This window comes from Balaenoptera physalus (assembly GCF_965194825.1).
Source record: "Balaenoptera physalus genome assembly, chromosome: 2".
NCBI classification, from domain to species: Eukaryota; Metazoa; Chordata; class Mammalia; order Artiodactyla; family Balaenopteridae; genus Balaenoptera; species Balaenoptera physalus.
In genome coordinates this window covers 122,312,627-122,325,737 of record NC_138883.1, presented here as the reverse complement: position 1 = coordinate 122,325,737, position 13,111 = coordinate 122,312,627, and the positions used below count along the sequence as shown (strand labels likewise).

At 41.2% G+C, this 13,111-nt stretch overlaps 1 protein-coding gene across 2 annotated transcripts in view; it reads left to right on the top strand.

Annotated features, from left to right (window-relative positions):
- Positions 1-13,111, top strand: part of LOC309655505 (OTU domain-containing protein 7A) — a 381,768-nt gene that overhangs the window by 187,992 nt on the left and 180,665 nt on the right. Inside the window, exon 2 of one of the 2 annotated variants that reach the window (XM_082450780.1) lies at positions 3,734-3,861. In XM_082450780.1, the coding sequence (XP_082306906.1) occupies positions 3,800-3,861 (62 nt within the window). In that variant the 5' untranslated portion in view covers positions 3,734-3,799. Of the gene's footprint in view, positions 1-3,733; positions 3,862-13,111 lie in introns of those variants that run through there. The other variant, XM_082450781.1, reaches the window with a different exon arrangement.

Below are 13,111 nucleotides of genomic sequence, written 5' to 3'. Positions count from 1 at the left end.
CAGTAGTATTAAGTACATTCACATTGTTGTGCAACCATCACCACCATCCCTTCCTAGAACTTTTTCATCTTCCCCCATTGAAACTCTTTATCCATTAAATCCGAACTCACAATTCCTCATCTCCCAGCCCCTGGCAACTTCCATTCTACTTTCTGCCCCTAAGAATTTAACTACTCTGGCTAATTCACATAAGTGGAATCATACAATGTTTGTCCTTTTATTACTAGCTTATTTCACTTATAATGTCCTCAAGGTTCATACATGTTGTAACAAGTATAAGAATTTCCTTGCTTTTTTAAAAAATTTTTATTGTAGTATAGTTGATTTCCAATGTTGTGTTAGTTTCAGGTGTACAGCAAAGTGAATCAGTTATATGTATACATGTATCCACTCTTTTTTAGATTCTTTTCCCATATAGACCATTACAGAGTATTGAGTAGAGTCCCCTGTGCTATACAGTAGGTCCTTATTAGTTATCTATTTTATATATAGTAGTGTGCATATGTCAATCCCAATCTTCCAATTTATCCCTCCCCCTCCTTACCTCCTGGTAATCATAGGTTTGTTTTCTACATTTTGGAAGATCTAAATAGACATTTCTCCAAAGAAGACATATAGATGGCTAAAAAGCACATGAAAAGATGCTCAATATCACTAATTATTAGAGAAATGCAAATCAAAACTACAATGAGGTATCACCTCACACTGGTCAGAATGGCCATCGTCAAAAAATCTACAAACAATAAATGCTGGAAAGGGTGTGGAGAAAAGTGAACCCTCCTACACTGTTGGTGTGAATGTCAACTGGTACAGCTACCATGGAGAACAATATGGAGGTTCCTTAAGAAACTAAAAATAGAACTACCATGTGATCCAGCAGTCCCACTCCTGGGTATAGATTCAGAGAAAACATAATTTGAAAAGATACATGCACCCCAACATTCATTGCAGCACTATTTACTGTAGCCAGGACATGGAAGCAACCTAAATGTCCATCAACAGAGGAATGGATAAAGAAGATGTGATTCATATATACAATGGAATATTACTCAGCCATAAAAAAAGAATGAGGGGACTTCCCTGGTGGCGCAGTGGATAAGCCTCTGCGCTCCTAATGCAGGGGGCCCAGCTTCAATCCCTGGTCAGGGAACTACATCCCACATGCATGCCATTACTAAGAGTTCACATGCCACAACTAAAGAGCCCACGAGCCACAACTAAGGAGCCCTGGAGCCACAACTAAGGAGCCTGCCTGCCGCAACTAACACTCAGTGCATCCAGATAAATAATAAGTAAATAAATATTTTTTAAAATGTAATAATGCCATTTGCAGCAACATGGTTGGACCTAGAGATTGTCATACTGAGTGAAGTAAGTCAGACAGAGAAAGACAAATATATGATATCGCTTAAATGAATTTCCTTCATTATATGGATAGACCTTATTTTGTTTATGTGTTCATTCATTGATGGGTACTTGGGTTACTTCCACCTTTTTGCTATTGTGAATAATTCTGCTATCAACAAGGCTGTACAAATATTTGTTCAAGTCTCTGCTTGAACAGATAAACCCAGAAGTAGAATTGCTATATCATATGGTAATTCTTTAAGTTTTTGAGGAACCACTATATTATTTTCTATAGAGGCTGTACCATTTTACATTCCCACCAGCAATGGAAAAGGGTTCCAATTTCCCTACATCCCTACCAACACTTGTGATTTTCTGTTTGTTTTTTTTTTTTTTTAATAATCATCCTAATGGCTATGAAGTGGTATCTCATTGTGGTTTCAGTTTGCATTTCTCTAGTGATTACTGATGTTGAGCATCTTTTCATTTGCTTATTGGCCATTTGTATATCTTCTTTGGAGAAATGGCTATTAAAGTTCTTACCCATTTTTAAACTGGGTTGTTTGGGTTTTCTGTTGAGTTGTAGGAGTTCTTTATATATTCTGGATATTAATCACTTATCAGGTATGTGATTTGCAAATATTTTCTCCCATCTCATGGGTTGCCTTTTCACTCTGTTGTTGGTATCATTTGATACGAAGGTTTTAATTTTGATGAGTTCCAATTTTTTTGTTGCTTGTGCTTTTGGTGACATACCCGAGATATCATTGCCAAATCCAACGTCATGAAGATTTTCCTCTATGTTTTCTTCCAAAAGTTTTATACTTTTAGCCCTTACATACAGGTTTTTTGATCCATTTGAGATAATTTTTATATATGGTGTAAGGTAAGGGCCCAACTTCATTCTTTCATATGTGGATATCCAAGTTTTCCCAATACTGTTAATTGAAAAGACTGTCCTTTCCTCATTGAATGGTCTTGACACCCTTGTCAAAAATTACTTGACCATATATGCAAGGGTTTATTTCTGGACTCTCTATTTTATCCCATTGATCTGTCTATATAGCTGTCTTTATGCCCAGACCACACTGTTTTGATGATTATAGCTTCGTAGTAAGTTTCAAAATCAGGAAATGCGAGACCTTCAACTTTGTTCTTCTTTATCAAGATTGTTTTGGCTACTGATTCTCATTCTTTTGCATTTAGTGTCTTCCCATGTCTGTTTAAGAATTCAGCTAGGTTTATGAAGATGTGTGATTTATCCATGTGGATGGAAAAGATCAAAGGAGAAAACAGCTGGGGGTCTGGAAGCTCAGGACCTGCAGGGACAGGATAGGCCATCCCCAGGCTCTGGGCACACCCCCTGACAGGGGCAATCCCTAGATGCAGGTGAGATCCTCAGACTTCACCTGGAACCTAGGTGTTAACAAGGAGGAAAGCACGGTCCCTGTACCCCATGTGGTATAGTCTCTGTAGGGTGCACAGAGGTGACCCAGCTGCTTCCCCTCACCTGTTCAGTCATGGCCCTCCTAGCTCACAAGCATCCTGGGGGTCTGATGCCTGCAAGAAAACCCCACATTGCAGATAAGCAAGTGGATCTCAGGCATCAATATGCTGTTCATAACACTTGCCCCCATCACCACTGGGGATCACCTTACACTCACCTGGACTGAGGTGTGGTCCACAGGGACCCTCCTGACTCAGGATGCTATCGATGACACTTTGACCCCACACTGGTGCACCCCACCAGGAATGAGGAGTGGTCATGAGCCTGACCTCTTAAATTCCCTGAGGATCACATCACGATCCCGGCATGGATGATGAACAGCTTCCTAACTTTGCGATTCCCCGTGGACTGTGCCACCTGAGGTTCTCCTGGGATGTCAGAAGTCGGGGTTCTGTCTGTGAGCCCCTCTGTGCACCTGCCCTGGAACATCAGCATAGCCCGTGAACTTCTCATGGCTCTGACCCCACAGTCACTTCTGTGAGTCAACACCGCCTGGGAGACTTTTCCATTTATCCTGACCTACCTCCTAATGCCTGTATTTATTTAAAAATTAGAGGGTGGGATGGTGTGTGAAGGAGGGAGATTCACTATCAAGACCATTTCAAGTTCAAATTCTATCTTGATTGTGGTGGTGGTTACACAGTTGTATACATTTTGTCAAAATCTATATACTTAAAATACATGTATTTTATTGTATGTAAATTATTTCTCAAAGTTAATTAAAAATTTTTAAAAGACCATTTCAAGTTCATACCAAATATTTTAAATCATTTTAAAATTTGAAATATACAAATTTTAAAATATTTAAAAAATTCTTAAATTTTAAATTCTCACTTTTAATGGAATGTGAATATTCTCTTTTATTCTTGTCTTTTCCAGAGTTCTCAGGGTCTGTGATCTCACGCCATTCACTGGGGCAATAATGGGCCATTTCCAGCAGGGACGATGCCGCGTTGCCCCGGGTGCCTAACTGCCACCCACCTCCAGAGAATCTCAGTGTCTGAAAAGTAAGTCCTGTGTTCATGGGATCCCTTGGGACCATGCTGGGTGGGCAAGGGCAGTCAACATCTCCAACAACAGAGCTTGTAGTGGTCCTGGGAACAAATGACCTGAAAATCAGGTTTAAATCCAGGGAGGAATGGTGTATTAATTTATCCGCTAAAGTCCATTGAGAGGAAATTGTGAAATGAATATCATGTTGCATTAAGATTTGTGTTTAGAATAGTAAACATTACCCTTAAAAAGAATGTGGCTGTAGTGAATGACCAACAGGTGATTTGATTTACGCTAGTGCAAAATTTATTAAGCAACTTTGTTGCCATCTGTAGCTATCATGATTGATTTTTTAAATATTACAAGAGCAATTTAAACAAAAGACAGAAGTCTCATCGTAACATATTAATTGCTTTTATTTATTTATTTATTTATTTATTTAATAATCATCAAACTTCCTGAGAGACTAGATCTTTTTTTTTTAATTTTTATTTATTTATTTATTTATTTATTTTTGACTGTGTTGGGTCTTCGTTTCTGTGCAAGAGCTTTCTCTAGTTGCGGCAAGCAGGGGCCACTCTTCATCGCGGTGCGCAGGCCTCTCACTATCGCGGCCTCTCTTGTTGCGGAGCACAGGCTCCAGACGCGCAGGCTTAGTAGCTGTGGCTCACGGGCGCAGTTGCTCTGCGGCATGTGGGATCTTCCCAGACCAGGGCTCGAACCTGTGTCCCCTGCATTGGCAGGCAGATTCTCAACCACTGCGCCACCAGTGAAGCCCAATTGCTTTTATTTTTAATGTTCTTAGTTCTTGTCCAAAAATAGAATTTTTATCTAGCTGATATCAGAGCATAGCAATTCTTTTGCCTTATGACTCTTCAAACAAATATCTTCACTTTTTTGCCTACTTTTCTTTTGATAAACTTCAGATTTATAGGAAAATGGAAAAATAGTACAGTGAATACATATAATCTTCACTCAGAGTTACCAGATGTTTACCCAAATACACACGTGAACAGATACATACACACATGGAGAGATTGTAAATATGGATTTGTGTGTTATGGATGTGTGTTCAGTTTTTGTCTCTGAATCATGTGAATCATGGGAAAGTAAGTTGCAGACATCATGACATACTTTGCATATATCTCCTAAGTTCATAGACTGTCTTCTTCAGAAGTATACTATAACACCATTATCACTGTGGAAGTCAACACTGATAAAGTAATATTATCTAATATATAGTCCCAATTCAAATACCCCTGGTTGCCCAAAGTACTCTTTATAGCTGTTTTCCCTTATCTAGAATTCAATTACTTGACATGCATTGAATCTGGTTATGTCTCTTTAAACCTGAACCAAAACTGTTTTTTGTGATGTTGACTTTTTTTTTAAGAATCTAACCCATTTGTTTTATAGAGTATCTCACAGTTGTCTGACTGTTTCCCTCATGCTTAGCTCCAGGTAGACATCTCATGTATTTGCCTCACATCAGTGGTCCCACCACATCATCGTGACCAGTTCACCTGGCTAAGGTGATTTCTGCCAGAGCTCTCCTTGACGTTACCATATTTATTGTTTTCTAATTAATAAGTAGTCTGTGGGGTGAGCTTTGAGACCATGGGAATATTCTCTTCCCCAGATAATTTTCACCCAATGGCTTTAGCATCCATTGCTGGTTGTATTATGATTTTTCAAGCCATGGGAATATTCCCTTTCCTAGATAATTTTCACCCAATGGCTTTAGCATCCATTGCTGGTTGTATTATGATTTTTCAGGCCATGGGAATATTCCCTTTCCCAGATAATTTTCACCCAATCGCTCAATCAGTGCATCAGACTTTCTTTCCTGTCACATAGTCCTTCATTTTTCGCTTTTTCCACGGCTGTGAGATATCACACAAGGGAGTATCTGGGTGGTCAAGAGAAGGACTCTGAAATCACACCATCTAAGGTGTGCCCCTTGTCTCTGTCATACACTGACCGGATGACCTTGGGCAAAGGCTTCACCTCATAAACCCTCAGTGCCCTTGTCGTTAACTCTGGAGACAAGAGTAAGTCCTGCGAGAGGTGTCCGGCGGGTCTGGAGCCATGGTTGGTGCTCACTGGGTATTATTACAGAGGCAGGGAGGATGGCTAAGTGCCCATTGGGTACTGCTCCACCCCTGAGATGGTTTGTAAGCCATGAAAGCTGATTAAGACCTTTGGCCAAAAGGCTGATGAACCTGAACAACAGAGCAGAGGATCCCCCTGGTCTGAGTGCTCAATAATCGTTAAGTCCCTGCGGTTAGAAGGTTGCGTAGAGAAGCAAACTCACCATGGCAGGAAGCATCCATCAGCGAACAATGTCCCAATGAGGTGCCTCCACCCACTGTTCTGGTTACTTCTCACGCTCTCTGTCATACTCCCCTCCTCCCTGCCCCATGCCTGGACCTCCCTGGACTGCTGTCTGTTTGCATTTCAGTCACAGGTTACTAATTGGACTTCTTGTCTGAAGGTTATTAGATTTCTTTCTGTTTAGATTAAGTCCCCATGGTTTTATTGAGCTCTCTGGCCATGGAATCTTCCTTGAGAATGTTTTAGAAATTTTACCAAGGAAATAGCTTGTGAATATACATGTGATTTACAAGCTACACATGGACATGGATTAGACTGGGTCTTAAGGAGGGAAAAAAAGATTGCCATTGGAGAACACGTCTAGCTAGAGTATCTTCAAAATGCTTCCTCTGTACATTTTACTTGTCTCGTTTTCTTCCCCACAATGCTTTTGTTTTCTTTTTTTTTTTGATTGAAGTATAGTTGATTTACACTGTTTTGTTAATTACTGCTGTACAGCAAAGTGATTCAGTTATACATATATATACCTTCTTTTTTTATATTCTTTTCCATTATGGTTTGTCACAGGCTATTGACTATAGTTCCCTGTGCTATACAGTAGGACCTTGTTGTTTATCAGTTCTCTGTATAAAAGCTTACATCTGCTAACCCCTCCCTCCCCCTTGGCACCCTTCCCCACAATTCTTAAAAGCAGATGAGGGCTGCTCTGATAAAGGATGCCTGTGGCTGCGTCCAACGTGCTTCCTGCTTGCCAGGCTGAGCTTGTGGGATGTCTCTGTGGTGTCACCTCTTCTCCTGCCTCCTGGGGTGATGCCAGCCTGGCTGGCCCGTGGTTAGCCAGGGCAAAGGCTAGGTCCTGCAGACCCGGGGGGTGACACCTCTGTGTGGGGCATGGACCCCAGCCCAAAGCTCCCCTGAAGTCTCCCACCTCCTCCTTCCATTTTCCTCCTTCGTAGCCGTTCACGAGCCGGGGACCCTCTGCCTGGGTGCAGGTGTGACATAACACTTGATGGGATGAGTGAAGCACAGTCGAAAATCAAATCTCTGCTTCTGCAGAAACGCAGAAGAAATCACTTGGGTTTCTTTGTTTTTTTTGAAATATAGTTGATTTACAACGTTGTGTTAGATTCAGGTTACAGCACAGTGATTCACTTATACATATATATATAAATATATATATTCTTTTTTTACATTCTCGTCTGTTATAGGTTATTATAAGACATTGAATACAGTTCCCTGTGCTATACAGGAGGTCCTTGTTGGTTACTTGAGTTTCATTTGAACACATGGGTAGAAATATCAAGGCTGCCTCTTTTCCGTTTCCCAAAGTGCACCCTGGGGAATTTCTGCCCACTTGGAAACCTGAGTTACCTGGTTTTGTGTAAGAGGCACACTCCCGACCAGTGTGCTTGAGGACGGCACGGAGGCGGCTTGAAGCCAAGGAGAAGCCCCTCTTGGAGAAGCCTCCTCCCAGAGGTTGGCAGGTCCTGGGCCTCGCAGGGGGCCTCCCTGGCAGCCCTGGGCCGGGACCCTGAGTCCCTCTCTTCTTACTCCCTTTTTTCCACTTCCTCGCCCCTGACGGGAGCTGCGGCAGTTGGGGTGGCAGGGGGAGTCCTCTCCTGCAGCTGCTTGCCTGAGTCCTATAAGAGCTCACGTTTTTCTGGGGCAAGTGTGATCAGGGCACTGTATTTGTCTGTGTCACACACACCCACACCTCCGCAGGAAGGATGGACCCTGCAACCGCCCCGGGCTAGCTGGCATATCCAGGCCGTGAGGAAGGGTGGCGGAGCCGGGGGCCTGAGGTCCACTTGGGGGACCAGGCTCTGCCCACTGGTGCCAAACTGTAGGGCCATGGCATCGGGGTGCTGTGCTCCAACCATGTGAAGCGTCAGCCCGTGGGCTCCAAGGTTCCAGGGTCTCAGGGTCAGGTGTTCACTCCCACTCTCTAGCAGGGTGGCCATGACCCCCCGTCTGCCCGAGGGGGTCAGCAGTGCCTGGGGGTGTTGTCCTCCCAGCAAAAAGAAAAAGAATTATTGAAATCAGTTGCCTCAAACTTGCTCTGACATTTCCTCCAAAGCTGCAATGCTTCTTATTTGGTCTTGAGCCAGTGCTTCGTGTTTGAGTGAAATTGGTTTCACCATTCTTTCCTCGGGGGAGTTGGACATATATATCTTCTGCTTAAAAATGCCATTTCTTTCTTAACTCAAACAGTTGATCCCATATCTTTAACTTCGTATGCATCCATTTAAGTATAGAAACAACCTTTTAATAATTATGAGTTCTTTTTTATTTACAAAACAGAAATAGACCCACAGACATAGAAAACAAACATACAGTTACCACTGGGGAAAGGGGGTGGGGGATAAAATCAGGAGTTTGGGATTAACATATACACACAACTGTATGTAAAATAGATGACAAGGACCTACCATATAGCACAGGGAACAATACTCAATATCTTATAACAACCTATAAGGGAAAAGAATCTGAAAAAGGATATATATATGTATAACTGAATCACCGTGTAAAACAGGAATTGCTATCCTCATTTCAAAGGTGAAGCAGTGAGAGCCGGGGACGAAATTGATTGTCCCAGTTTATTTGCAGGCCTGTGTGCATTTGTATTTTAAGATAAGTGTTCCTAGTGACTAAAGATTGGAACTCGGCTATCCAAAGAACACAATTAGTAGCTTAAACACATTCAGGTCATAAATTTGTCAGGTTAGTATAGGAAGCTGGTTGGGTTCTTAAAAATCTACCTATCTCAATGTCAGCTATTATAAAATGTTCAGAGCCATCCAGGTTGATGGATGTCTATAAATGTCTTTTTCCTTTTTATTTGTTTGTTCCTTTGTTTAGGTAAACTGGCTTGTTCTGTTTGGAGAGATAGAAACTTAGATAAGACTGAATTTTACCAGTCACTAACACGTGAATATTCAACTAATAGGAGCCTGTTAAAAAGCCCAAAAGCTGAAATTCTCCTGTGCTTGTGAAATTTAATTATGTTTTAATGGAAAAGAACTATGACATCTACTCCCTTTGTTTCACTTACTGTAAGTATGCTGGAAACTTCCAAGTGTAAATGTTCAGCTCACTGGAACTTCTATCTAAATGTCCCTTAGACCAGGGGTCCCCAACCTCTGGGCTGCCGACTGTTAACCGTCCGCAGCCTATTAGGGACCGGGCCGCACAGCAGGAGGTGAGCAGCTGGCGAGCAAGCGAAGCTTCACCTGCTGCTCCCCATCGCTCCCCATTGCCTGCATTACACCTGAGCCACCCCTGTTCATGGAAAAATTGTCTTCCACGAAACCGGTCCCTGGTGCCAAAAAGGTTGGGGACCACTGCCTTAGACAGCATTCCCCACCTCCTCCTTAACACACACACACACACACACACACACACACACACACACACATACACACACTTATGCAACCGTGCATATATACTCACGCAAACACACGTATATGCATCCACACCCAACATAAACACAAGTACACACACTCACATACTGACACACAGAAGCTCACACACATACTCCTGGACATATGCACAAACTCACACATGAACACCTAAATATACACACACACATGGTCTGTAGTTCATTTGGAGTTAATTTTTATATGTGGTGTGAGGTCTAGATTGAGGTGTTTTTGTCTCTTTGCTTTTGCATATGACTGTCCATTTGTTCCAGGACCACTGTTTGAAAAGTCTGTCCTTTTCCCATTGATTGCCTCTGTACCTTTGTCAAAATCTCAGTTGTCTGTATTCTGTTCCGTTGAACTGTGTATCTGTCCTTTCCCAAATATCACGCTGTCTTGACCACAGTAGGTTTATAATGCATTTTTAAATGGGTAGCGTGTATCCTCCAACTTCTCCTCTTTTTTCAAAATTGTTTTGGCTAATCTGGTTCCTTCATCTTTCCATATAAGTTTTAGAATCAGCTTGTCCATGTCTACAAAGAATCCTGCTGGGATGCTGAATGGGATTGCATTAAATTTGTAGATGATTTGAGGGTAATTGACAACTGTATTGTATTTTACAATCCATGCAAACAGTACATCTCACTACTTATTTTGGCCATGGTTGGTCTCTTGTTGTCTGAGTTTTGTGAGCTCCCTACAGTTTTGTTCCTGGAATATGTACTTGCTCTGTTGATCTCCAGGCCTGTAAACATCCTGTTCTGTCTTTCTGGCTCTGTCCATACTTCCTCCACCCACACTCACATGAAGACCAGGTCTCTTCCTCTTCAGTTACAAAATTCCTAGTTCTTCTGTGGTTTGCAGATGAGAGGTAACTTCCTCAGCACCCCCTAATCGTCTCCTCCATGCCAACGTAGGACAGGCTTGTCTCTCTCATAGCACTAAGCACCACATAATGTCACTGCTTCTTTAATTTGTTCCTTTCAGCCACCAGCCTGAATACTCTTTGAAGGCAGAGCCCAGGCCTGATTTTGGATTGTATGCCTGGCACATAACACAGAGAAAGGGCTCAGTTAACAGCAGTTGATTATGGAAATGTAGAAATAAAGAAATGAAAGGAAATGAAGGGGGAAGATAAACTAACAGTTAATGAGACTCTAGTCTGTGTCAATCACTGTGCAGGGCAGAGATAGATAAATAGATTGATTGATAGAGAAAAATTAGATCGACAGAAAGACAGTAAAACAGATAGACATAAAGATGTAGAGGGAGAGAGAAAGATAAAAGAAGGTGGACAGACAGACATTCAGACAGACAGACAGATAAAAGCAGAAAATCAGATGAATACATCGACAGACATATATATGTAGATAGACAAATGCGTTGAAAGACAGACAGACATAGAGACCAGCAGATAGACAGACAGTTACTAGATTAAACAGTCAGATAGACAGATAGTAGTAAGATAGATAGAAAATCAGGAAAAGGGGAGGTAGACTGACAGTGAGAAAGACAAATATTTATATGAATATATAGTGAGATAGATAAACATATAATCAGATAGACAGGTAGCCAAACAGAAAATGAGAGAGATTGAAAGGTAGACAGATAGGTAGGTAGATAGGTGAGTAGGCAGATATGTGGGTGGGTAGAAATAGAGAAGGAAGGAAGGGAGGGAGGGAGGGATAATATTTTTATTTTAGTTAATCTTAACAAAATTCTAAAGAAGGTGTGGTATATTCCCCCCTGCATAGATGAGGAAATAGATTCAAGGGGCTTTAGTGACCGTCCAAAGGTCATTCTTGCAGAGAATGGCAGCACCCAGGTCCAATCGGCCCGGCCTTTCTTCTTTGCTTCTCCAACTCCCATCACTGCCTGACCAATCTGAGCCTTTCCTTTCTCTTGTTCCCTTCTGCTTCCATACTTGAGCCCACCTGTCATTTCTTGCTTACCTAATTGAATAGTTTCCTTGGAAAGCAATGCTTCAAGTAATGTGTATTATATAAGCACAAGGGCAGAGAGCTCAGAAGGCCAGAAAGTAAAAGGAGTGCTGTGCCTCCTTCAGACATTTTCCTACACATGAGATTCTTCTTCCCTTCAATACTTTTAATTACTCTATAATACATGGACATTCTCATGTGCCTTAGAGAAATTTTCATATTGACACCTCTGAGACAGGTCATGTGCTGGTGCCATAGGTGATGCAGCCGTTCCCCTTTGACAATCATTTTGGATATTTCCAGCCGTGCTGCAAGGAACATCCTTATTCACACATCCTTGTGCACTTGAGCAAGGCTGACTCTATGGGAGATACCAAAAGGCAGAATTACAGAGCTACAGGTTATTCACATTTAAAAAATTACATACTGAACAAAATGCCCTCTACTGAACTCACCATGAGCCCCATATATTCCCCCTAGCGGTGGAAAAAAGGACCCATTTCACCTCACGAGAGCTGATCTTTTCAAACTTAATTTTTTGAGGGGCCATTCTGGTGGGGTAGGGGTTGGGTGGGCATGGTTAATGGTATCTTATTGTTTAATTTGTATTCCCCTCATTATTACTAAGGTTGATTATCTTTCCATATACTGATTTGTCATGTGAGCTTCCTGTAAACTGCACATTCATAAAATTTGCCAAATTTTTCTTGTTCCATGTGTCTTTAATTATTCGGATATGTTCATTATCTATTCTGAATGTCAATCCCTTGTTTATTATATATTTTCCAAAATTTTCTCCTGTTCTATCTAACTTTGAAGTTTTTACAGGATTTTTTTTGTCATTCAGAAGTTTGTTTATTGATTTGGCATTTTTGCTGTTATTTGTTTTATCAAATTTTTCTGTGATGGGCTTTTGCTTTTTGTATCTTAAGAAGGCTTTCTGTATGAGTCAGGGCAGGCTAAATGCTATGACAAACATTCCCCAAATCCTGGTGCTTTAACAAAGTACAGTTTTATTTTTTGCCATATGTCAGCCCAGTGTGGGTAGCATGGAGAGCTCTCTCTCTCTTTCTCTCTCTCTCTGTCTCTGTCTCTCTCTCTCTCTCTCTCACACACACACACATTTTCCATCCTCTCTCATTGGTCTCTGTCTGCCCCTTTCCACACTACTTTATTCAAGTACTTTATGTTTGACATGTGGTGGAACACACTTCTGCATCCACTTTGAACTTTATCAAAAGTGCTTTGGAATTTCTTGCTTCTTTGTTCTTCTAAGTTTTAGAAACTCAAATTCCATAACAATTCTGTTATGATGGCATTGAATTTATTGTAAGAATTAGAATCTTAAAAATATAGTCTTCCCATCCATTCATTTTTCTTTCTTTCCTTCAGTAAAGATTGTTTTCTGTCCAAAAAAAAAGTTTCTCTCATGTTTCTTGTGTGATCCCTAGTTAATTATGGAAATTTTTAATGAAATGGATCTTTTTTGTTTTTTATAAAAATGATTAATTGGCTAATGTTAGTATGTAAAAAAGGTATTGATTTTTGTGTGTTGGTCTTGTTCCATCCAT